The sequence below is a fragment of the Lissotriton vulgaris genome, chromosome 6 (genome assembly GCF_964263255.1).
Source record: "Lissotriton vulgaris chromosome 6, aLisVul1.2, whole genome shotgun sequence".
Classification (NCBI taxonomy): domain Eukaryota; kingdom Metazoa; phylum Chordata; class Amphibia; order Caudata; family Salamandridae; genus Lissotriton; species Lissotriton vulgaris.
In genome coordinates, this window is record NC_141694.1 from 176,729,473 (window position 1) to 176,755,579 (window position 26,107).

The following is a 26,107-nucleotide window of genomic DNA, read 5'->3' on the forward strand; positions in this document are numbered from 1 at the left end:
TAAATTAATATCTGTCGGATAAAGTAGTCTGCGGGGACCTCAATAGATTTTGCGGGGCCAATCGTTTTGCATAATGCCACTGTGATGCCATTGCAGAGCAACATAATACTGGATTTCCTCTCCCTTGTCCCGTGAATCTCACTGTCACTGATAAGTAGATGCACTTAAATCCAGAGCTGTGGAAAGAGTGAGTGCAGAGGTTCCACAGCTCCGGTTTCTCCCTTCCGAATATATTTGAGGCCCCACCATATCGGAAGTGAAGGGGCACTAGAAGCTGACAAAGATGGAAGATAGGATCTGTTGAAAGGACTATTTTCAAAAACAAATCTCTGTGGTTCAGGAGCCTTGTAGGCTTCGAAATACCTTAAAGCCAGAGGTATAGCTTCGGGGGGTTGTTTGTGGTGTTATGCCCCCCTAATAAATGTATTCTTTAGTAAATAGTTGGGTAAAGGAACCTTCAGTTTGGTATGGTGATGTGTATGTAGGATTTCAACTGGGATTTTTTTACATGCACACATGGGACAACACATGCACACACACTCTCCCTCCCCTCTCTGTTTTGAAGATTAAAAAAATATATATATATATATTTAGCAAAATATTGTGTTTTAACTACCCCTAACAATCCGCTCTGCTCTCCCTTCCTACTATTCCTAGAACTCCTGCATGCCCTGCTTCTCATATATGTATTTTGCTATGTTATGCCAGAGTGATTGCTTGGAAAATCTGAATCTCCACCCCACTCTGCAAAACGCGTTTTCTTAAAGACTGCCCCTTTGGCTGGGAAGGAGGGACAAACCTAATTTGATGTTGGTTTGTTTCTCCTACTTAAATTATCTCCTCCTCCGGAAATGGGTGCCACTTCAAACAATTGTTCACCACAAAACGTTGCCTGCGAATGGAACATAATGGAGATTGTGCTCAGGTTGGTGAAAGCAGCGCTCAGTACTCAAAATCGATTTCAATGCCAAGATATGGTCCTGAATAAAACAAATCATCCATATTTGCAGACATATGTTCCACAATTACATCACCAGTGTGTCCTGCATTAGATCTTTCTCTGGTAATCATCATGATATCTCTTACTCTGAATGTCGGGGTATTTCATCATGAGCAGGAAACCCCAGCGGAGAGTGGAGGAAGTGGTGTCTGTTCCTGCTGTGAACAAGGAGATCACCACACTTAGCAAGCTGAATTCGTAAAAATATGAATTTGGATTCGTTTTCTCCTGTGGATAGAAAGCGAAATGTTCTAGTTACCATTCACAATTAGCTGTAACAGTGCATACGTCTGAAAACCCAAGAATACTTTTGAAGCAGTCTGTGACCATGTCCATATATCTCACTCTGAGCGATGCAAGGAACACTTGAGAAAGTTGTCCAGATTTCTCAATACATGTCCTCTGCCAGATCTGATAACCCCGATCACTCAAAGTTTAGTTTACATTATGAATAATATGCATATCAATTGCGGCGGGCTATAAGGCTATAGTATTGGGTATGAAAAGGAGACTGTCTGAACCACAACGTTATCAAACCGAGGGTGATATGTGCAATGAAGTGGCGGAGCGTGTCGTCAGCCTCCTGGGCTTAACGACATGCTCTACCTCTTCGGAAACGCAAGGCTGCACCCTATTTAGAAGAAAGTGGAGGAGTCTTGCGTTTCCCCCTACGATGACGTTAAGTTTAACAACTTAGCACCAACACAGGCACCCTTGCACCAGAGTGCAAGGGTGTCTGTGTGCAGGGGAGGATTGGTTATGTGTACGTAGGTGTCCCTTCCTGCACATAAAAAATCCTAAAAATGCCATTTTGTAACTTTCATGTGTGCTGCTTGGTGCAGCACACATGAAAGTTACAAAGTGGCATTGTTTAAAAGGTTTGTCTATGTACAGGAAGGGACACCTTCCTGTACATAAACAAACCATGGCATTTTGCATGTTCCATGTGTGCTGCACAAGGCACACTCTTGGTGCTGAATAACAGATGTTTATGGAAAGGGGCGACCACTCGGTCCCCCCGAACGTATGGTTGGGTGCCCCGATCCTCCCGGGAAACCATTTTGGACGGGAGGCGTGTCTCGGCTGGTATGCCCGAAGCGGCGTAGCCGGGGCGCGCCTTTTCCCGCCCAAGAGGGGTTGTCCTAGACACCTACACCGATGGCCACGCCCAGTAGGCGTACCGGGGGAGGGTACACGCCCTCTGGAAGAAGAATAAATAGAGCGGGAATCCGAAGTAGCATCCTCTTGTTCCTGTGCTTGGAAGGCTGCACCCACTCGTTGCTCGTGAGCCCTCGACGGAACAAGGAGCAATTTTGAGAACTTGTAATTCTTGTGTTTCTCTTTCAGTGACTTTACAGCGAAGGATCCAGGACCGTGTTGATCGACTCGGAGTGGATAATCGAAACCATGTCTGGCAAGAAGGCAGGAAAGGGTTCAGAGACAGACCAGATGCTTCGCATGTTGGTGAACAGAATGGCGAGAATGGAACGGAACATCGGGCAAGTCCCAGCGCTTAGTCGTGATTTGGCGGGCGTCAAGAAGCAACTGGCCGCAATGAACAAGCCTGGTAACCCGAAGAAGGTAATAGGCCCGGCATTGCCGGGAGTCGTCCCCGAGGGTAGAGGGAAACAGGTCAAGAGGAGGGCAGTTGCAGGGGAGGTTTCGGTCCCTGAGGTGCCCCCCGTCATCCCTGCCATACCAGCTGATGACCCAGTACCAACCCCAGACGCGGGTCAACCGATTCTGGTTGTGATTACGCCCGCTAACGATGAGGATATGCCTCCTGAATTGGCCACCCAGTTGGCCGCATGGCTCAATAAGAAGGCAGGGGGTGCTACGGCGCCCGGAGACACGGCCGAAGAGGCCAAATTACTAATCCAGCAGTTGCGGCAGTCGCGAGATGCCGCGAAGGCGAATCTCCCTCTTGTTTCCCCACAGGTGACACCGGAAGGACCGGCAGCTGGTCTTGAGAAAACGGCGGGAACAACGACCGAACCGGGTAAGCTCGCTTTGCCAGTGGCGGGGGAGGGCTCATTACCCTCAAGGCGGGAAAGGGTGGTTCAACATATCCCGATGGCCACGAAAGAATTGATATGGGCAGACAAGTATGTCAATATGTTTTCGTTGTTGACTGACCATCGCGAGATGGAATATGCTAAAACACAGAAAGATTTGTGGCACCCGAGCGTCTGGCGCGCCAAGATGGCGGAGTTCAGGGTGGAGGAGACGATAACGAATTGGGCGAAGGCCTTTGCAATGTTTACTGCGATTATTGGTGAACGTAAGCCCGAGGTATTGACCGAACTGTCTTGTTATCAGGCACGTATAATGGATTATTATGAAATGTATGAGGGGGACGAATGGAAAGGTTACGACATGAAATTCCGTAAAGCGAAAGAGTATGATTCCTCTCTGACATGGGATTGCCTCGACTCAATTTCTTGGCATAAGCAGCTCCTGCCTGGGACGGCAGGGACATCCTCGCCAGGTGGGAATGGGTCGGGGGTTTCCCGCCAAAAGCCCGCGGTGCCCTTTCGAGCAGACACCGGTGGTGATCACCAGCCGAAAACCGGCGGGAATGGTGGAAAGCGGGGGGTCTGTTGGGGCTTCAATAGAGGCAACTGTAACAGACCGCAGGGTACATGTGGGTTCAAGCATGTGTGTGCGGGTTGTGGGAATTCCTCACACCCGGAGAATTCATGCAGATCGAAAAATAGCGGGTCGGGAGGTAAAGGAGGGTCCAAGCAAGACTGAGGTGGATTGTTGTGTACAATTGCCTACTCCCGTTGATCTCATGGCTATGACTCCTTGGTTAAACAAATACCCTGATTATGTCTCTGCTGGGGTGTTGAGGAAGGGATTCTTATATGGCTTCCACATCCCAGCGGGGGATTTTCGTGGGGAACCTTTTTGTAAAAACCAGCTTTCGGCACAGCATAATCCAGGTGTGGTGGAGAGAAAAATGCTAAAGAAGTGAGCCTAGGCCGAGTGGCTGGGCCTTTTCAGCGCCCGCCAGTGGCGGATTTCATCTGTTCCCCATTAGGGGTGGTCCCCAAGAAGGACCCGTGGGAATTTAGGCTGATCCATAATCTGTCTGCTCCAAGGGGTTTCTCGGTAAACGATGCTATTGACCCGGAAGTTTGTTCGGTGCGGTACGCATCATTCGATGATGCCGTCACCATGTTAAATCGCCTGGGCCCCGGGGCGCTGATGGCGAAATCTGATATCGAATCAACGTTCCGGTTGCTCCCGGTACACCCACAGGATCAGCGTTTGCTAGGTTTTGCGTTCCAAGGACGTTATTACATGGATAAATGCATGCCGATGGGTTGCTCCATTTCTTGTGCCTATTTTGAAAAATTCAGCAGTTTTTTAGAGTGGGCATTCACCGAGGTCACAGGACATAGGCATGTAATGCATTACCTAGATGACTTTCTGTTCTTGGGAGCAGCCGGCGACACGGAATGTGCGCAGGCGCTACAGGACTTTTGCATCCTCATGAGGGAGTTTGGAGTGCCATTGGCACCAGGTAAGACTGTTGGACCATCTACTTCACTGGAGTTTCTGGGTATTGAGCTCGATTCTGTGGAGGGATGTTTCCGTTTGCCAGTGGGAAAGGTAGCTAAATTTAGGGCTTCCCTGGAACTTTGCCTTAGTAAGGAGAAAGTGACCCTGCACCAGTTACAGCAAGCAGTGGGTCAGCTTAACTTTGCCTTGAGAGTGATACCAATGGCCCGCCCCTTTTCACGCTCTATTGCACAAGCTATGGTTGGTCTCAAGGAAGGACACCACCGCACGAGACTGTCTGCAGAGGTTCGCCAGGATATGCGCATTTGGTTGGCATTTCTGGTGGACTTCAACGGTCGAGTAGTGTGGAACAAACCGCCAGCGTCTTCGGACGAACTGGGTTTGTGGACTGACTCGGCGGGGAGCGTGGGATTTGGCGCCATCTTTGGTAATCGATGGTCAGCGCAAACATGGCCGACGTGGTGGCACACCAGCGGTCTCACAGGTAACATTGGGTTCTTTGAGCTATTCCTTATTTTTGTTGCTCTGATGGCATGGCCGGACGAGTTCAGAGACCGCTCTGTGGTATTTTGGTCTGATAATATGACTGTTGTCGAATGCATTAACAATCAGGCAGCTCGCCGCAAATGGATCTTGAGATTGTTGAAGGAAGTTGTGCTGCTTTGCATGAGACTCAATGTACAGTTCAGGGCGAAACATGTGCCGGGTGTACTGAATCATGCGGCTGATGCACTCTCTCGTTCACATATGCAGGCGTTCAGGGGTTATCTACCTACAGCGGACCTAGCGGCGGCACCATTCCCCAAAGCACTCTGGCTAATCGGTGCCCCGGATTACAAGACCTCGTGGCAGCAAGCTTAGCCCCCAGGACGAGGAAGGCATACGAAGGAGCGTTTTGTTCCTATTGTGCATTTTTGGGTCCGACAGGGAATCAGAACTGGGGTCAGGAGGATTCCTTCCTAGGGTTCCTGGTAGCACTGCACAGGGAAGGCCGATCAGCGGCAACGGCCAATAGACACAGGGCGGCCATCTCATTCATGGCGCAGGTGCATGGCATCAAAGACCCAACAGGTTCCTTTTTGGCGAAAAAAGCCCTTCGCGGCTGGCAGCGCCTCGAGGGTCGCAAGCAAGACGAGAGGCGCCCGATTGGCTTAGAAAGGTTGTCCCTACTCATGGCGAAACTTGTCACGACATGCTCCTCCCAATTCGAAGCAGTTCTGTTCCGGGCAGCTTTTGCATTAGCGTTCCATGGGGCTATGCGGGTGAGCGAACTGGTCGCAATGAATAAGAAAGATGTGGAGGGAGGCTTGTGCAGGGATCACATCCTAATTAGGGGTGATTCGATGGTAGTCACGATAGCTAGGTACAAGACTGACCAGGGAGCTATGGGAAACAGTGTTGTTGTCCAGCGAATGCGAGGGTCCCCCACGTGCCCGATAATGTGTATAGAGGAATACTTGGCACTGAGGGCGGATACATGGGGGGGGGGGGTTTGCTGAGGCACATCGATGGCACCCCACTGACGAGGTTTCAGTTCCAGAGGGTGCTAGCACTGACAATCGCTGCGGCGGGCATGGACCCGTGCGATTTCGGGACCCGCTCGTTTAGGATAGGGGCTGCTACTGAGGCTACAGCCAGGGGTCAGAGTGCAGAAGAAGTGAAACAGTTGGGACGATGGTCCTCGAATTGTTTCAAAAGGTATGTGCGATTGCACATGTTGTGAAGTCAAGTAACATGCACTCACGCTTCTTGTCTTCTGTTTGATTTACAGTTTCGCGAGCATGTCATGCGGGGCGGAATTTGCAGTCGACCCAGTACCAGGGGACCAGCGGTCATGGATCACCGTCTGAGGAGAGAGTGGTTTGGGTCGTGGGCCACTCATACGTGAGGAGGGCCGGGGACGTATTCAAAGCAGGTGACGCGACTCGCGCAGCTGGGGAATACGGGTACAGAGTGGCCTTCCACGGAAGGGGCGGGCTCTGTATTGACCAATTAGAATCTTTTGTTGAGGGTCTTTTAGGGCGGCAGAGGTCACCGCCATCTGTAGTCATAGTACACCTGGGGGGCAATGACTTGGTGACACTGGGTAGACGGGTATTACTCGAGCAAGTTTTGTCTGCCGTTAGCTGGTTGGCAAAAAGAATCCCGGGGTGCACGATTGCCTGGTCCCACATGATTCCCAGAAAGGTATGGCGGGGGGGCTTTTCAGTGTCAACACTGAACCATTCGGTGAAGAAGGTTAACAACAAAATTGGTAGATTGTTTCGCTCTGCGCAGTTGCATAGCATTCCTCATGGGTGTATTCGGGGTGATCACATGTATCTGAATTATGGGGTTCACCTGTCCCGGGAGGGGAATATTTTACTCATAGGAGACTTCATAGCATGGCTAAGGTGTTTGAGGATCTTTTTCAAAAACAGGGGAACCCGAATAACCCAAAGGCATCTGGGAATAAAGCAATCTGTACAAACAAACAATGCCTATGGTAAGCTTTTTTTATATATTTAGTTGTTGAAAGGACACCATTAATTGCTTTTCCTTAACCTGAAATCATGGTCGTAATGAAAAAATCTAATTAAGATCAAAGCCTCTTGTTATCCTATATGTATTTAGAACTACATAGAACATTCATAGGAGAGATATAGGAGAGATATAGAAACTATATGTTGTTTGGCTTTTTTATTCTTTTCATTTTAGAATCTCTTTTCTTTAACAAACAAAACTACATAAACACACTTTATACAATAAATACAAAAGACAATTCAATGGTAACCAATTATGTTGGTCTAAATGGCCCACAATTATTTCAAACTCAAAGGACGTAGACAAACAGTAATGTCACAACATTCCCTAAAGAAAGGTTATCAACACAAGACATACATAGGAGCTTCAAAGGGTAAACTATTTACTCCCTCCAACAACAATATATTTACAGCTCCTAAATCATATAATGGCATCTACTTTGTCTCAATTTTCTTGTGTTGATGCCTATTCAAATATAGTCGACGCGTTTCAGCCTTTTTCTACTTCAGGCCTCTTCAGGACTTTAGGGCAATTCAACCAATATATTCCTTAGGTCAACCTCTATTATAATCAAATTCTCACTGAAGGGGTCAGCTTCAATGTGTATATTTGCTGAAGATACGTGGAATAATCACTTTGGTCCACCTTATCACCACCTCCCGTTTCTAGGGGGTCGAAGTGCACATATTCACGAAGGACAAATACATAATTGTCGTATTATAGCATTTTTTCAGAAGTGAGGACAACGTTTCCAACTCTTTCTGTGCCCTCGGACACGTCGATTCCGGGTGAATTTCCGTGTATAAAAAATGTAGACGGACTGCCTCAAGGCCCCTTCCAGGGGAGGAGGCGGCTATAAGACAAGGGAAATTAGAGTTGGCAAGGAGGGTGCAGTCCTCTGCGCGGCCGCCACTCACACCGTGGGGCGAGAGTTTTTGGTAGTAGGGATCTGACACCGGTTAAGACCTTGCCGTTGGCCCTTAATGCTAGGATGTACAATTTTAATTTAGAATGTATGCATTTGCAGGATGTTAGACTCGGCTAGGAAACCTTTGTATTAGAGATTTGTTAAGGTTAGCCAAAGAACATGTCTTCATCGAAATGTAATAAATGAAAATTGTACATGATTATGAAACTTTCATTTAATGTTTTAAATGTTGTTTCATATTTTAATATATACGGCCGGGAGGGTGACTCCCTCCCGCCTTCCAAAAGTTCAGAACTGCGTCCGACTTCCCATCCTTGGGGATTGTGTTGGGAGGGGGTGACGGGCATCCCGGCCATATGGAAAGGGGCGACCACTCGGTCCCCCCGAACGTATGGTTGGGTGCCCCGATCCTCCCGGGAAACCATTTTGGGCGGGAGGCGTGTCTCGGCTGGCATGCCCGAAGCGGCGTAGCTGGGGCGCGCCTTTTCCCGCCCAAGAGGGATTGTCCTAGACACCTACACCGATGGCCACGCCCAGTAGACGTACCGGGGGAGGGTACACGCCCTCCCGAAGAAGAATAAATAGAGCGGGAATCCGAAGAAGCATCCTCTTGTTCCTGTGTTTGGAAGGCTGCACCCACTCGTTGCTTGTGAGCCCTTGACGGAAAAAGGAGCAATTTTGACCCACCCACCAGCCCCTTATGGCAATGTTTGGTTTTGCAATAAAGTTTTGCTCTGATAACCCCCTTTTTTCCCTCCGTATAGAAGGAAAATGAATGTCTAGATTGAGGATGTGACTGCTGTCTGTAGGATACTGTTTTTTCTTTTAGGAGTAGAACAGCTTGATACAATTAGACAGGCTGATATTTTTTTCCTTAGTAGGTGAACAAATATCGTATTTATTTTTGGTCGGGCGGTAAGGTCATGATCGGTGAGCAGTAATTTCAAGGTCCCTAGAGGGGGGCGCCACCCACTATGGATGGGAGCGCCCGGGGGGAGGTGGCCATTGGCCCCTCCCACTGGGAGGCGGCACCCACTAAGGATGGGTCGCCTAAGGGGAGACGGCCATAGGCCCCTTCCAGGGGAGGAGGCGGCTATATGCCCCTCCTACGAATTTCCCGGGGCCTGGATATCCGCGACGGCGGATGTGATAGAGAGTGTGGGGGGGAGTCCACGCTGTCCTTCCTACAGATACCTCACACGGGTGCTCGGACAACCTTTAAGATGGCGTCGAGCGGAAAGGGGGGCCCCCGACAAGACAAGGGAAATTAGAGTTGGCAAGGAGGGTACAGTCCTCTGCGCGGCCGCCACTCACACCGTGGGGCGAGAGTTTTTGGTAGTAGGGATCTGACACCGGTTAAGACCTTGCCGTTGGCCCTTAATGCTAGGATGTACAATTTTAATTTAGAATGTATGCATTTGCAGGATGTTAGACTCGGCTAGGAAACCTTTGTATTAGAGATTTGTTAAGGTTAGCCAAAGAACATGTCTTCATCGAAATGTAATAAATGAAAATTGTACATGATTATGAAACTTTTATTTAATGTTTTACATTTTGTTTCATATTTTAATAAATACGGCCGGGAGGGTGACTCCCTCCCGCCTTCCAAAAGTTCAGAACTGCGTCCGACTTCCCATCCTTGGGGATTGTGTTGGGAGGGGGTGACGGGCATCCCGGCCATATTGTTACCCAACTCAATGGTACTCATTTTACCAACCTCAGATGGATGAATGGCTGACTGGACCTGCCAGGATTTGAACCTGTGACCATGAGGTCAAGCACAGGCCCCTTCCGTGGAAGCATTAGTGTTATATTTAGCTTTGGTGACTTCCCTGCTGCCCAGCTGGTGTGGGTCTTGGAATGCCTGATGTCATTATAGAATCTTTGGTGCCTGGCTGGTGTGTGTACTGGCAGTTGATGGCAGGCAGGCTGAGTGGACTGGAGGCCACTCCTGGTGGGGTTATTGTCTTCTTAACTCTTTTACTTGAAACTGGAACTTGGAACTAACCTTTATTAAATCCAACTTGTCTTATACCTGACTCAAGAACTTCTTTATGTACAACAATTAGTCCACTGAGCCACTAGACCCAGCATGAGTTTTCACATTTAGAAGACATAGGTTGACAAGTGTTAGATATATCACTGGGGAACACAGTGACTGAAGTCATCAGAAAGGAATCTAATCACTTTAATCCAAATCATTTGGATCCCATTGCTTCTGTTAATTACTGTTTTTCACTTGATACTGAGACAAAAATAACATGGTCCTGCGACCATCTCTTAACTTCTAGTCATTTCTAATCATAGTACCCTCCACTGATACTTTACACAAAGGCTTAGTTGGTGCCACCAGTAATATAGCTTTGCAATGCAATATCTTCATATGTGGATGATGCCTACCTGCCCTGTATGTTTATGTTAAAAACAGGGATCTCATTTTGTGCATTATGTTTTAACAAACAACGGTTTTCTTGATAGTTGTGTGCCTGCTATTACCCAGCTCATCCCAAACACCAGAACACATACAATTGGAGAGTTGGTCACAATGGTGTATGGTCAAACTGCCATCAGGAAGAGTTAATGCTGGAATTTCTGTTCAAATGAACTGTGATAGATGGAGAATAGCTTCCCTCAGAATTTACAGGAATTAATCATATCCCATTTCTTCGGCTAGGCCATGTTTGTCCAGGGTACACACCAAAAGACTCCTCTTTGTGTACCTCTTTGTGTGATGACACTTGGGCACCATGCAATAAAATGTATTCTACAATAAACAAAGACATGAGCACAACCAAGGATCCTCTCTGAGGAAGAACTGCCTCAGTGGCTGCAGCTTAAGACCCAGGGGCTCTAAATATAAATTGGGTCCCTACTTAAAACCTTAAAGAGCTTCATTGACAAACACCTGAATGGACCTTGCTTCTGCACTTCGATAACCTGTAGCAGAGTGACTGCAATTTGCTCAAGGCTTGAACTATGTCTAATGAAATGAAAACAGCATTTGTTAAGCACGTAGCTACCCAGGGGCATCCCAGCTCTGTAGCCGTATACCAAGAAGACATCCTAGCAGTATAGCACTGTTGAAGATGCACTGGCATCCCCAGCTGCTGATCTTTCTCATGGTGAAGCTTTCTCCTGACCAGTGTCTGAAGAAAGCTTTCCCCAGATTAATCTAAAAGTGCAGGTGAACTGACTGGTGCGTATATATGCCTGTTGAACACACATCTATGTGTCTACTTGGTTGCTTTACCTTTATGAGATTACCCTTGAACCCTCATGTTCAACTTAGCCTATGTACGTCACTGTGGAGCTCTCTGTTGTTTGCTTTTTAGGTCTCGCCTGGTACCTACAGCATGAAAGTGCTGTCACCAGCGACATCTATTGTTACTGACTCGCTTCGGAAGGGAGACAGGAGATTTTCACGCGCAGGACGGACTGGAAATGTGAACCCGCCCATGAACACGCGCTAGTTTACTTGCGATGTGCACATCTCCTGTCCCCCTTCTGTCGTCGCAAGGCTGATGCAGTTTCATGTTCCTAATGTGCACGTGCGGTCAGCTCATGATATCCTGAAGCCTCAGTGAGCGACGTGCTTTTGCTTGTTTTATAAGCCCCTTTCAGTCTGAAACAGAGGCAAAGAATTCAAACCCGCCCCTGCTCCTACCTTATCATCTCTCTTCCGATCTGCTCCATCTGATACAATATGTAGCGGGGTTGTAATTCACCCCTTCACACATTGCCCCTGAAAGCCCAACCTCAGGGCTTCTCAGCAGCCCCTCTATCCTCACCTGGTTGCAGTGGCTTGGTCAGGGTCAACACCAGCAAGAGGAGGAGCAGGAAGGAGCCGTTGTCCGCAGGGGCAACCATTTATCCTCTGCGCATCTTCCCGCCGTGCAGGACGGGGCTCCTTGAGTTGTTCGCCGGCGGGAGGGGACCTCTCGGAGCACCAGGGCCCGGCCTATTGGGGACCTGCAATGGGTCTAAGCCCCCTGTGCCCCCTGGTTTTACTCTGTCCGGCGTTCGCTAAGCACACAAGCTCCGGTTTAATTTTTTTTGCATTGGACGCCTTTGCGGCCCCCTCCCTGTGCTGCACAAGCCACACAGCACTTATTCAAGTATGGTGACGTCTGCAGGCGCAGCCACTGGGCACGAGTCGCAGGCCATGCCGATGTGCACGCTCATGGCGCATGGCGCTCTTTCACTTTCCCTTGTTTTTATTTGCAGCGCATTCGCGACTGCGCTTGTTTTCTCTCTCTCTGTGGTGTACATGGGGCTGGGACGGAAGAGGCAGCTGCCACTGTGCAAGGACTGGGGGCACCTGTGTTGTGAGCTTGGGGCTCCGAGGGGCAGCTGTATGTGGGGTTGGGGCTGTGCTCCTGTGTAGTTATTGAGCCGTATCTCGGGCTGCTTGGAAGAAGCCAAGCATGTGTAAATATTCAGATGCCCTACGCTTCCAGTGTAACGTGAACCTGTTATTTTGCTGATGAAAATGTCTAGTCTGATGCAGGGCCCCTCCCCGACTCCCCAGAGGCACCCAACAAGTCAAGGTTTCAACCCTGTCATTAAGCACCTGTCTTTGAGGGGGCTGGCATCTGATGTCATGCTGTCTGCTGTTTAACTCACTCATGTATATGTAATTGTGATGTGTGAATAGTTCTGCTGTGTCACTCTACAAGCACACATTACTGATTATTTCATAAGCTTCTCGTCTCGCAATATGCAGTTGTTAGGACACGTGCACAACTGCCGCTTGTTAGCAGTTGTCATCAGCACACAAGCTCCAATAAAGGGCTAATCTGGCAGGTCACATGACTTTCTCCTCTGAGCGGTTCTACCTTGTCACCATGGTTTCTAAGGTGCCACTATTGCCCACGGCTCTCGCTCTTTGACAGGTGACGTAGCCACTTTTTTTGTACCTTTGGCGGAAGCAGGAAGCAGAAGTTGTTGCAGTGTTTCTCCCGGCACAGCAATGGCTGATCAGGGCGCGGGAGAAGACTGGCGTCAACGGCCACTGGAGGAAACCGGAGCAGAAGGTGGAGGACCAGGGGGCAATGTACCCACGAGAAGACGTGGAATCAGCGCAGGTGAGTGGACCGGAAGCAATGTCATACACATTTAGGCTAAACTTGGTTCTATCTGCAGGAGCTGCGGTGTGAATTGTGTCATTTTAGAAGCTCATCAGGGGGTTACCAGCCTTCCCCGTGAAGCTACCAGTGTTGTCCAGTGCATCACACTTCATGGCAGTCTCAGGCTTGGTTGACTTCTTCCAATGCTTACATTAGTACATTCCATCCCGTGATTTGTAGCTCTCGCACCTGAAGGTGCTGCACCACGTATATTTCTGGCCTTACCTAATTCGGGAACACTTTTGCCTACATCTGGGACTTCCCTGCATTTGTCATTTGGGCACTCCATTTAAGATTGCGCCTGTGTATTCCTTCACCTGATAATCAGCCTCCTAATTCTGGCTCCTTGTGGTTCGCCATCGTCTGATGTAACTAGATTCACTCTACTATTGTGTCGCGATTCTATGCTCTTTTTCCTTCAGGAGTACATCATACCTGTATTCACAATTGGATTCCAAGCACAGTTACCTAAATTAATTTTTTTCTGGAGTATCATCCAGTTTAGACCGGACCCCCGGGTCAGAGAAAGCCAGTGTTTCACCATATTTCAAGACAGCCTCCTCAGCCCTGCTGTTGCACACTGTATTTTGCCTCTATACATTGATGACCACTTCTAGGTCATGATTAAAAATAAAAACATAAAACATGCACACTGACGCAGGAATGTCTATGGCATTTTGGTACTTTCCGAAACGCGCGTCAGTGCTTTTCTTTGTTTGTGTTTTTTGTGTGGTATATTGTGAACTGTAATTTTGTTTCTTGTAATGTCTGATGTTTCTCATTTTTGTAACTGTATGTGATTCATATCCATTGTATGCGTTGGCTGTATTTGTCTCCATGTTGCTGGACATAGTGTGTACCTTCAATTTTGTACATTGTTTATGGTGGGCTGTATTCATGTTTTAGGAAAATCTCTGTATAGTATATATGAATATGTTTTTATGTGACACTTTGTGTACCTTTATAGATTAATTTCTTTCAATTTGATTTTTGTTTTTTTTTAAATGATAAAATATTTAATGATGATAAATAAATTATAAGCATTTGAGCTGATTTGTGGGTGTTAATTTTCAATACTTTGGAGCTACTGCCCTTGTTGCTTACTTTTGGGGACATCTTTTGGCGTTCTTTAGTTTGGCTGCACCACGCTATACTCCGCTCTTGTTCTTTGCCTGATATCTCTTCTCCAAGCCTCAATAGATGGAGCTAATGTCGCCCTCCAGTGCATAGCTATCGCATGGGGCACCAGCACTTGCGCTAGGTTAAAAGTCTGTTCCCTACTTTGTCTGTCTTGGGGCGATTCTTCAACCCTACCAGACTTGTATCGAGTGTACTAATGTCCTGCATGCTTACCACTTGTGTGATGTATGGACTAAGTAGGGGCAGAAAATTTGTTCCGCTCGCGAATGTGCAGATTTTCCACGATTTCGCGATCTGCGAATCACGCGAAATCGCCGCAAAATCCGCGAATTCGCAAGCGGGATGAATTTTGCTCAGGAAGCACTTACAGGGTTACAGCAGGTGCCAAAGTTGAAGCTAATTTCTTTGTAACCATTTAAGAAATGGATACAAAGAAATTAACTTCAACTTGGGCACCTGCTGTAACCCTGTAAGTGCTTCCTGAGCGGCGCCTCCTTGCCTACTTGCAACTATTTTCTGACCCTGCTCTGACCCTCGAAGCAGGGTCAGAGAATAGTTACAAGTAGACAACATGGCTCCTGCAGGAAGCACTTACAGATATTGATAAAGCAGGTGCCTGAGTTGAAGGTCAAATTCAGTAACTCCTTAATCAGCCTAACTAAAAATGTGTGGTTTGTCGAGGCTGGGCAGGTGTGTGTTCTCCCCATATCTACCGTCGAAAATTAGCTATGATGCTTGATGGTGGCCTTTGCATCCTTGACTTTTCACAAGCTCTATCCCCGTGCAGTTCCTGTGACCACGAGCTTCTTTCTTCCTGGATCTGCTGCTCTGATCAGTGCCTGTCCTTTTATACACAGAAGAGGCATGTGACCTCGCATAGAAGCCTGCCCGCTTGCCCCCCCCACACACTAGTAGTGTGCACAGTCTTCCCGCCCTTTAGCCACTATGATGGACAGCTCACTCGAGGGACCCTGCCGCCCTTCAGCGTGATGGGAAAGTAATTCAGCCCAAAAAAAATGTGCGCTTTGTCGAGGCAGGGCAGGCGTGTGTTTCCTCCATATCTACTATAAAAAATTAGCTATGATGCTTGATGGAGGCCTTTGCATCCTTGACTTTCACGAGCTCTATCCCCGTGCAGTTCCTGTGACCACAAGCTTCTTTCTCCTCATCTGATGCTCTGATCGTTGCCTGTCCTTTTATACACACAAGAGGCATGTGAACTCGCATAGAAGCCCCCCGTTTGCCCCCCCACACACACTAGCGGTGGCGCAAAATCGCGAAAAAATCCGCGATTTCGCGGGGAAATTTGCAAATCTGCGGATGTTTTTGCGATTTCGCGCGAATTCACAAACTGCTGATTTGCAAAATTGGCCCATACTTACTATGGACATCTGTCCAAAAAGGGTGTAATGTTTTGCATGTGATAGAAGTTTGTTTGCTCGGTGCTGCATCTGGAGAATGAGATACCACGGGAAATATCCTGTGGAGTCATATGAAGGTAAGACATGTGATGCTCGTAGTTGAATTGCAATAACTTTAAGCCCGCCTCCTGAGACCCATTGTATGCACCCAAAGAACTTATTACAGTCTGTGTGTAAGGCGTGAATCCTTCTATTCTTCGGATCGAGCAGTGCCGGTCCCACAGCATGGCACATCGCAGAGTACACGTTGGTTATTTGGTGGTGCTCAAGCTCCATGTTAGCAGTACCTGCAATACAGGGTCTGCCTCTGGGTCGTTGTCAGGGCCTTCCCATACCTCTGCTACGGCTAGCTTAGGCACCGCATGGGTAAAAAAAAGACCTGCTCGAATTTTATATACACTGCAGAGGTCTTCAGACAAGACAGTGGTCCTGTTTGCAAACAACTGGCCCATGGCATTTGATGCACCGTGAGTCCGGCCCTAGCAAAAGCTACCAGAGAGGTTGATCCTACAAACATTTCCCCTTCCACCGCACATCCAACAATGTCAGCCCACCTGGAACAAAAGTGGGGTTTGTTCCGTGCGCATGGCTATCCAAATACTCTTCTGAGGGTGTTGTCACTCGACACCTGGGGTCAGAGGCAGTGGCGCCTCCTGGACTGCCATGTCATCAGCCACTGCAGCTGACAAGCCAGATAGGAGAGCTCAGTGGTCCCCATCCCTCCCCCCGGTCGGGGGCAAGCACAGTTGTCCAGTGCCACACACTGTCATTATACAGCCCAAGGGTTCAGATTGCTTATGTGAGACATTTCCATAATTTCAAAATTCTATGGGAGCTTGTGGCTTGAAGTACTTTTCCTGAATTTTCAAAATTTCTGATGTGTATTTTGAGCCGCTAGATGATTTTTGGGAAATGACTGAAACTTGGGGTCAATGGTAGTGAAAAGTAGAAAGAGCCCTAAGAGCATTTACGGGAAATGGGTTTGGTGGGAACATTTTAGTATGACTGTTTATCGATTTCTGAAAATGCTTTTCTTCATAGGAATATGTTTTTTTGTTTAAATTGCCCCTGGTACGGTAGATTGTTTGATAATAGACCACTAAATATCTTGTGTCATTTAATAGCACTCTTGTTCTATATCTCGTAAACATGAAAGGCAGAATCGGCCGTACTGGGTTCTCATTGCTACATACCTGCCCTAGTTAAAAAATAAACATTATCATATACAATACCAATTGCTCTAACTCTAATAATTGCGAGACCTATTGCATTGCAAATGCTTGTTTGTTTTGTTATAGCATTTTACAAAAATGTAAGCTTCACAGTGCTATTAAATTGTAATAATATATTGTGTTTGCACAGTGACTCTTGCTCTTAGAAGCATGTGAGTTGCAAAATAACTGGCAGTGGTTAGAATTGATGCAAGTATTCCTCCCATCAAGAGTTAAGAATCTCTTTGTCCTTTGGTAGTTGGGGGGTAAATTTAGTTTGTTTCCTTCGAAAACGCCACACCATTTTTCTAATTGGCATTGATTTGGGAGGAAAGGCCTAAAATTACCTGTCTCATGCACCACCATCAGGCTTGGCAACTCATCAATGCAGCTCAAAAGAGCAATGACCCCTTCCTATGCAAGCACTCCATAATCTACATAGCTGCAGACTTTTCCCATGAACACAAGGATCCATAGAAGTTTCTTGCCCTGTGACCAAGTCTACGGGCACTGGATATTATCTACAGGCTCACGGAGCCAGCCACAATGCTATGTACCACAGACGGGACCCACAGAGAATTCAAGGAGCTAGGTGACCTGGACCTATTCCTCAACTCGCAGACTGGGGGCATGGACATCACCAATCACCATGACTGCTGACATCTTGGCATCTGCTTGAACACAACTAACTACATCTTTGACCACCATTGTTGGCTAAAGGACCCAATATCAAAAAGACGATGAGTGGGGGCATTAGTTAAAATGAGGGAGGACTGGGACAGCCCTGTTCCATACAAATCTGTTGATGAAGTCAGAGACAGAGACAAATCCTGTTTGCCGGTGAAACCTAGAGGAGTTTAAGTCAACATTCTTTTCATTTTTTGAGAAGATGGAGGGCAACAAGTTATAGACCTTCAGACATTCAGCTGACACTGAGTGGATAAGATCCATTCCTGTATGTTGGACTACACAACTGCGTGACCATTGGGAGAAAGTGGACACACCTTCTGATGTGGGATGAGCAGTTCTTGGGGACAGGCAGCTCCATACTACTTTTCACAACAAGCGCTGGGGGGACAGAGATAGTGAGAGGGCTTAAAACATGGCAGTTCAAAGTAGTTACAAATACGCACCTGTTAAGCGCAAACCATTTTGCAGAATAAACTGTTTGAGTGAATATTGTTTTTATATTTTTTCTATCTTCCAGTTCTCAGCTTCTTTCATTCAATTTCCTGTTTTTTTATTCCCTTATATTCCAAAGTTGCACCCCCTCATTTCTGCAATACTCGATTGAGACAGACATAGCATACTCTTAAGCTCTGACTGCTGCAGCATCACACACTCCTTCCACTCCTCCACAATACAGATTAGTCCCCTCCTTCTGCACTTGGACATAGTGATCCTCCTTAAAGTGAATATACTTCACTGTTTCACTCATCCCGGCACCTGTAGTGCAGGAATTATCACCTATGGCTCACATCTGCTCACCCACCCACCTGACATATTACTAGCCTTCTACAGCTACTATCACTCAAAATAAATGGTATGTCACATTACATTTAGATGAAAAAGGTCCTCAACTACTTAGTCCCAGAATCCCTGGGCATTGACTTTTTACAGGAAATTCCCCTATTACAGACAGATCCAGACAAACTGAACAAAGACAGGATGGACACTCATCACTGCCAGCTATGGAGGACCTATTGGACCACCTGATGACATACAACATCCGGTGAAATTTCACAGAAAAAGAAGGGTGGCTATACCTATTATGAAGTCAATTCAATGTACGTACACCAGACCTGAGTAGATGGTGGATAATGCTACATTTTCATCAAGATCAGCACAAAGGATGGGACAATGGCACTGGGTTCTGTCCCAAATTATGACAGAATTTGATCCATCCAGGGTGGTGATAGTAGGTGAGTGGAATCTTGTCCTTGAGCCAATCATAGATTGTATGGAGGACCTTGATAAGTCCATTCACAAAGACAGACAAATTGTAACTGATGTTATGACAGATTTCCATATGACAGAATTGTGGTGGTTGTTTCACCCCAGTGACAGGGAATACACCTGTGTGTCAAGCATCCATGGCTCATACTCGAGTGCTAACTACTGAACCACCCAGCACGTGCTATAATGTCAGGCCGTAGCATACTGGAAGTGTGGTTGCTTGATCCTGCCCACATACTTCTCCTGGACCTGGGTGTCGTAGCCCCTACAACTAAATGCTGGAGACTCACCATAGCACACTATAAAAAACCCAACTGATAAATGAAAATTGACAGCTCATATACAACAATACCTGATGGACAATGAGACCTCTGTATCACTGACACAATATTGTGGTAAACAATAGCGTTTACAAAAATGTTATGTCAAAAAATCATTCACGACAATATTGTGCTCCTATACATATAATAGTAAGTTGGGTAGTTCCCAATTTTAGGTGGAGATCAGCTCCTGTATAGAGCACTCCACAACACCAGTGACTCTCTGAAGCTATATGTGTAGTCATTTAGCACACGCATAAGCATTATCAATAATAGTTGTATAACAAAAATTGAGGTATACAATTGCCATAGCCAACACGTGTTTCATCGTAATCACGACTTCATCAGGGCTATAAATTTTAAAAGGATAACAGTAAAGGATTGTCTAATCCCAAACATGAATTTTTATATACAAAAGGCACTGATAACCACCACCAGTAACTTTAGGATGTGACCTTTCTTAGTAAGTGCATGCAGTGAGTTATTTGAGGGCAAGTCTGGTTACCATATCCAAAGTAACGATACTTGTGCTATAAATTTCAAAGATAGTTATCTGACCATTTTTGAGTGAATTCAAACATACAATTAGAAAAAGAAAGCATATATATTCATGACGCAGTTATTATTTGAATGTGACTATCACGAGATCAGGGCTCATGTACTATGCTGATTAGAACCCGCAGGCAGGTGAAGTGCATCTGGGGAAATAGTATATGATAGGGGAAATAGTATATGATAGTTTGAATTTCGTCGTATGGAGTAGTAAATGAAATAATTTTGAGCATAAGTATCCGATTCAATGATCTATTAAAGTGTATAGTGCACACTCACCCTGGGTGAAAACCAATGGTAGCATAGAGAGAATAGGCAAATATATATAGAAAGGACCAAAATATTGGTAGCTATATTCTAAGTGTGTAGAGGGCAATAATAATCTAGCCAACCTTTAACATACTGGGTAGTTTAAACAGATAAAAAAAAAATTCTGATGGGGTGGTGATATGCATCTGATTTTGCACAACATTACCTGCAACACTAAATATGGGCTGTATATCATTGTTTGTGCATGTGTAAGAATATATGTTGGCAGCACTATCAGGTTCCTCAGAGACAGAACTGGGGAACACATGAGAGCCTTTGAGAGCCTTGAAAGCCAATAACGTACGTTATCCCATTGCAACCCATGCCATAGAATGTGAATCACCTATATATATATATATATATATATATATAAACACACATACATTGACAAAGGCTGAGTGCCAAAATGCGTCTGTCAATAGTTTCTATTTTGTTTGGCGAAAAAAAAAATCCTTTGTGAGTGTGCGACTTGGATTCTGGACTGAGAACTGTTGAAATGGGTATATCGTGAGACCAACTTCATGTGTCGCAGCATTCTCTATGCTTGTGGAGCTGTTGCTTTGGTAGAGCAAATTTTTGCAGAATTGCCACAGATCACACATGGGGTATCTTTCGGATGTTTTAATGTCAGCAAACGTGTTTCAGTTCTAAGCCTTTCTCAATGGTGGTAATTTAAATTGAAGGCGACACTCAATGTACTCAATTTATACTGATTTAAAAGTCACAGAGATAATTTCAATTGGTGGAATGAGTTACCTAAGAGCAAGGGCTGCAGCTATCTTACCAACTATTCTAATTGCTTGGCTGCCATATTAGCGTGGCAATTGTCTTTTTACATCCAGAGATGGCAGGACCGGTTGCTTCCACTCTATATCCAATATATGGAACCATGCCCAATATACCATTTCACTTCAGCACGGGCATAAACAACTAGGTACACAGACTCATTTAGTCTAGTTTGTGACCATATTTATGCAGTCCTGCCACTCCATTCAACCCGACTTGGGCTGCCGCTGTTCTCTCAGCGCGCCCGCGTTGATTCAATTCAGTGCCCCTTGTCAGAGCCGCTGCACTGGGGATCTATCCGCTGGTGTCAGCCACACGACCCAAGCTCCATGAATATGCATTGTTCACATCATTATTGGTCAAAGGGGAATGCCTGGCATTGGCAGTCTCCAATACTTCATTTCACACCATTTCCAACAACTGCTGGTGAACTGAAGACGGGCGCCTCTGGAAAGTTATAATTAGTTGAGGTAAATATAACTTGCGCCCCCTCAATGCACTGCTGACAATGTCACATAATATATCACTCATGACATGCTCAGTGACATCACTGATGACATCACGGAAGACATCTCAAATGACATCACTGATGACATCATCCAGTGACTCAATGTTTCTTAAAAGTTAAAACATGTTTTATATATATATGCTGAGGTGTATTGAAGAATGAGTGGGTGTATCAGTGTCTGTATGGATGATTTAGTAGGTGTGTGACTGACTGTATCAGTGAATGATTAAATGTATCTTACTGAATGCATGGGTTAGTGACTAAACTGTGTGAACGTCTGTATCAGTCTGTCAGTTGGTGTGTAAGCGGCCGCATGGTTTGGAGAGTAGCTACATGTGTGTCTATATCGGTTATTGATTGATTGTCTGAGATTCTGTATGGGTGCCTCAGTGTCTATGTGGGTGGGTGGGGATATGTGACATTGTGCATAGATGTGTGAGTGGGTGATTCACTGGGTGTATGAGTTTAAGAGTGCATCCGTGAAGGGCTGTATGTGTGGGTGAGTGTGAGTATGGGTGTGTTGGTGAGTATTTAGATGTCTCAGTGGTACATGTATGAGTAACTACATATGTGAAAGGCAGTATATGTGAATGTTCGGCTATATAAATGACTATATGTCAGAGTGAGTGATTGTGAGAGTGGCTGTATGGATTTGTGTGTGCTTGTGTCAATGATTGTATAAGAGAGTAAGTATGTGTTAGTATCTGTATGAATAAGTGAGGTGGTGTGTGAATAATTGTGAACATGAGTAAATGGGAGTGTGATTGATTCTTTGCATGTCTGACTATGTGTGTGAGTGCCTCTATGGGTGAGTGGCAGTGTGTGAGTGTCTGTATAGGTGTATGAGTGCATATGATAGTGCTGTATTGATGATTGACTGCATGTATGAGTGACTGTTTGGGTGAATGAGTAGATGTGTTTGTAGACTTAGGAATCTGTGCGTGGGTATGTAGTAACTGGTATTGGTGTGTCTTTGGTTTTGAAAGTTGTAGACTGTATTTTAGAGTGGATGTATCAAAGTTTATATTAGGGTGTGAGGAGGTGCATCAAATATCACATGGAGGATTCCATCAGTGATGTCATTTGAAATGTCATTAGTGATGTCATCAGTGATTTCACTGACCTTGTCATGGGTGATCTAATATGTGACATCATCAGCAGTGCATTGCGGGGGCGCGAGTTATAGTTACCTCAACTAACTATAACGGCTGAATTTGTTTGGTTTTGGATGACTGAAATGTCCAACTAACTATAACGTACCTGAAACCTGTGTTTTTTTCAGTGAATTTCTAAGGTTTTTAAATGCTAATTTCTAACTATAACGTCCCTGAAAGCTATGTTTTTACAGTAAATTTCAAAGGTTTTATAAATGCTAATTTCTAACTATAACGTCCCAGAAACCTATAGTTTTTTCTGTTATTTTCAAAGGTGTTTTAAATACTAATTATTAACTATAACGTCCCTGAAACCTATGGTTTTTTCAGTGAATTTCTCGGGTTTACTAAATGCTAATATCTAACTATGCCTACATAGGTAGGACATATGCAGAAAAAGGAAGAAAGCTGTAGAAAGAAACAAGAGAAATGCAGAAAGAGGCAACAGAAGTACAGAAAGATGAAGAAAGGTGCAGAAAGAAGCAAGAGATATGCAGATAGAAGCAACAGAGGTGCACAAATAGGCCTTGTTGCAAAGTCATCCTGTACCCCGACGTTTTGCTGACTGGTACTGGTGGTAACTGACTCTGACTAACCAGGCCTGTAGCCAGCGCTATGCTGAAAGACGCTTAGAATACAGTGAAACACCTACATACAATAGGGTACACTATGGGTTGGGGTACCCCTGTGATTGGCATGACCTCCCCTGTAAGGCCCTAGTATATAATAGGGCAGGGGGTCTAAAACTACCTCTAAGTCAGAGGTGCAAAAAGAAGCAATAACAGTGCAGAAAGAACCAACAGAAATGCAGAAAGAGGCAAGAAGGATACAGAAAGAGGCAAAATAAGTACAGAAAGAACAAAGGAGGTGCAGAAAGAGGCAAGAGAACTGCAGACAAAATGCAAAAGAGGCACAGGAAGAGGAAGGAGAGGTGCACAAAGAGGCAAAAGGGGTACAGAAATAGGCAGGAGGGATGCAGAAAGAAGCAAGAGAAATGCAGAAGATACCAACAGAGGTGTTAAAAGAGGCAAGAGAAGTGCAGAAAAAAGCCACAGAGGTGCCGAAAGATGCAAGAGAGGTGCAGAAACAGGCACAAAAGTGACAGGAAGAGGGTACAGGGATGCAGAAAGAGGTAAGAGGGATACCAAATTTGCAAGATAGGTACAGAAAAAGCAAGAGCAGAGCAGAAAAACTAACAGACGTACAAAAAGAGGCAAGAGGGGTGAAGAAAGAAGTAGGGCAGATGCACAGATTGGCAAGAGAGGTACAGAAAGAGGCAAGAGGGGTGCATAATAAAAGGAAGAGTAGTGCAGAAAGAAGCAACAGAGGTGCAGAGAGGTGCAAAGGGTGAGAGAACATGCAAGAGAAGTGCAGAAAGAAGCAACAGAGTTGTTGGATTGGGCGCAGGCCACAGGATCCCCAGTCGGCGTTGTTTTATTGGACGCCAAAAAGGCTTTTGACAGGGTCGACTGGGGGTTCCTGTGGTCGGTGCTGTCATGGAAAGGGTTTCCTAAAGATAATATCCATGCAGTACAGGCATTATACAACAAACCAAAAGCTGTAATACTAATGGCCACTGATACATCTGATCCTTTTCCGATCACAAGGGGGACAAGGCAAGGGTGTCCTTGTTCCCCCTTGTTGTTCGCGCTCCATATTGAGCCGTACTTAATTAGGCTAATAAAAGAAACTAGGATTACCCTGGTCATGCTACATCAGGTTGCCCACAAAGTCTTCGCATATGCAGATGACGTGGCAATTGTCACAAAAGACATAGTATCTGCTCTACCTAAAATTATAGAACTTGCCCAAGAATATGGGGAATTTTCTGCTACAAATTAAATATTACGAAAACTCAACTAATACACTCGGCTGAAGGCAGGCCGGATGGGGTAGCATTCACCTCTACAGCTTCATATCTAGGTGTGACAATCTCTGCTAAAGTGGAAGTCATTGTCGAACTGAATGCAGACCTGCTACTATCCTCTGCCAATAGAACTCTCGAGAGGCTGAACAACTTACACCTATCATTATACCGCCGCACAAATGCAGTAAAAATGGTCATATTCCCCAAATTTTTGTATTTATTTCGCACTATACCACTTTTGTTTCCCTCTACCTTTTTTCATAAATTAGATAGAACTATTTCTAGGTTCGTATGGGGCTATCGGAGAGTCAGAAGATCTCTGAAATGGTGCTCTATGCCTAAATCAAGAGGAGGATTGGGGATCCCGAACTTTCGATTATATTACTGGGCGATACTTTTAAAAGCTATGGGTATTCTAATCTTTCCAGATTTTTACCTAGATGAAGCAATGGCGCCTTCTATATACGAAATGCTGTTAGGAGCAGAAACTCGACAATGTTTTCTTAGGTTGATAGAACCAAGCTACTATAAAAAAACAAAGTTTAAGGTTTTGATTTCGGCGATGCAAATTTGGAAACAATTTAATAAAAGGTTCTGCTTTAATTCAAAGTTGAATTATTATACACCATTCTTGAAGAACCTATCGCTTCCAGCGATCTTCAGGGATACTATTATGCAGAGGTGGAATGATCTTAATATCAGCTCCTTTGGAGATTTGTTCCAGAATGAGCAAATGGTATCATATTCGTTTCTGCAGGGTGAATATAGTCTTACAAGGAGAGACTTCTTTTAATACCTTCAAATTCGAAGTTTTATAGAGTCTAAAAGTAAAATAGATGTGTTGGAAAGCTGTAGTAGAAAAAGCAGAATTGGGACAATATATCAACTGATACTAAATAAAATAAAAGATTATCTTGAGATATATACTGACAAATGGCAAAGGAACTTGGGCATAGAAAAGGTCGACATATCTAGATCTCTAGAAATGGCCAGCATGGTGTTATTTAACGGGTCATTCAAAAGCCAGCATTTTATGGCTGTTTTTGAATTATTCTACACACCGTCGAAAATGGCGCTATGGAAAGCTAAGGGGGGCACTAAATGTAACTGCTGTGTGTATGTAGCCGCTGATTCAATTCATATGTTTCTTCAGTGTCCAAAACTGACTCAATTTATACTAGAAGTGCAAGGCTTTCTAAATAATATCCTAGAATCATCACTTGTATTTTCACCAGAATTAGTGATATTAGGACTCAAACTGACCAAATTGGTATCAGAACGATCGAAGAAGAAGGCTTTTTATTCATAGCTATGTCTGTATATAGATACTGTATTACCTCTGCCTGGTTAGATGTGGACCCTCCGGCCTTCTATCACTGGCAGTCAAAGCTATTAAGTGTTTATCAGTTTGAAAAGGCGGTGTACAGACTTAAGGGCCGGCGTAAGAGGATGTTTGGTCAAAAAACTATGGTCACCTATTTGTAATTGGATCTAATTGGTTTATCACGACCTTTAAAACAAATAGAATCTGCTCTTTTTCGTGAGATGTTACTTTGTATTTAATGTAATATGTATTATATTCATTTGAAACTGTGTTGTATTATCGTCAAGATTTATCTTTGTTTTGTGTACTTTGCAACTTTCCACTGCCAATAGAAAGAAAAAAAAAAGAAGCAACAGAGTTACAGAAAGAAGCAATATAAGTGCAGAAATAGGCAGGAAAGGCACTGAAAGAGGGCACAAGGGTGCAAAAAGAGGAAAAAGGGGTGCAGTAAGAA

At 45.2% G+C, this 26,107-nt stretch overlaps 1 protein-coding gene across 1 annotated transcript in view; it reads right to left on the reverse strand.

Annotated features, from left to right (window-relative positions):
• The window catches only part of LOC147706977 (cytochrome P450 2K1-like), a 300,169-nt gene that overhangs the window by 52,881 nt on the left and 221,181 nt on the right, over nt 1-26,107 (reverse strand). Inside the window, exon 6 of the mRNA XM_086926206.1 lies at nt 1,087-1,228. Within this exon, the coding sequence (XP_086782332.1) occupies nt 1,087-1,228 (142 nt within the window). The remainder of the gene's footprint in view (nt 1-1,086; nt 1,229-26,107) is intronic.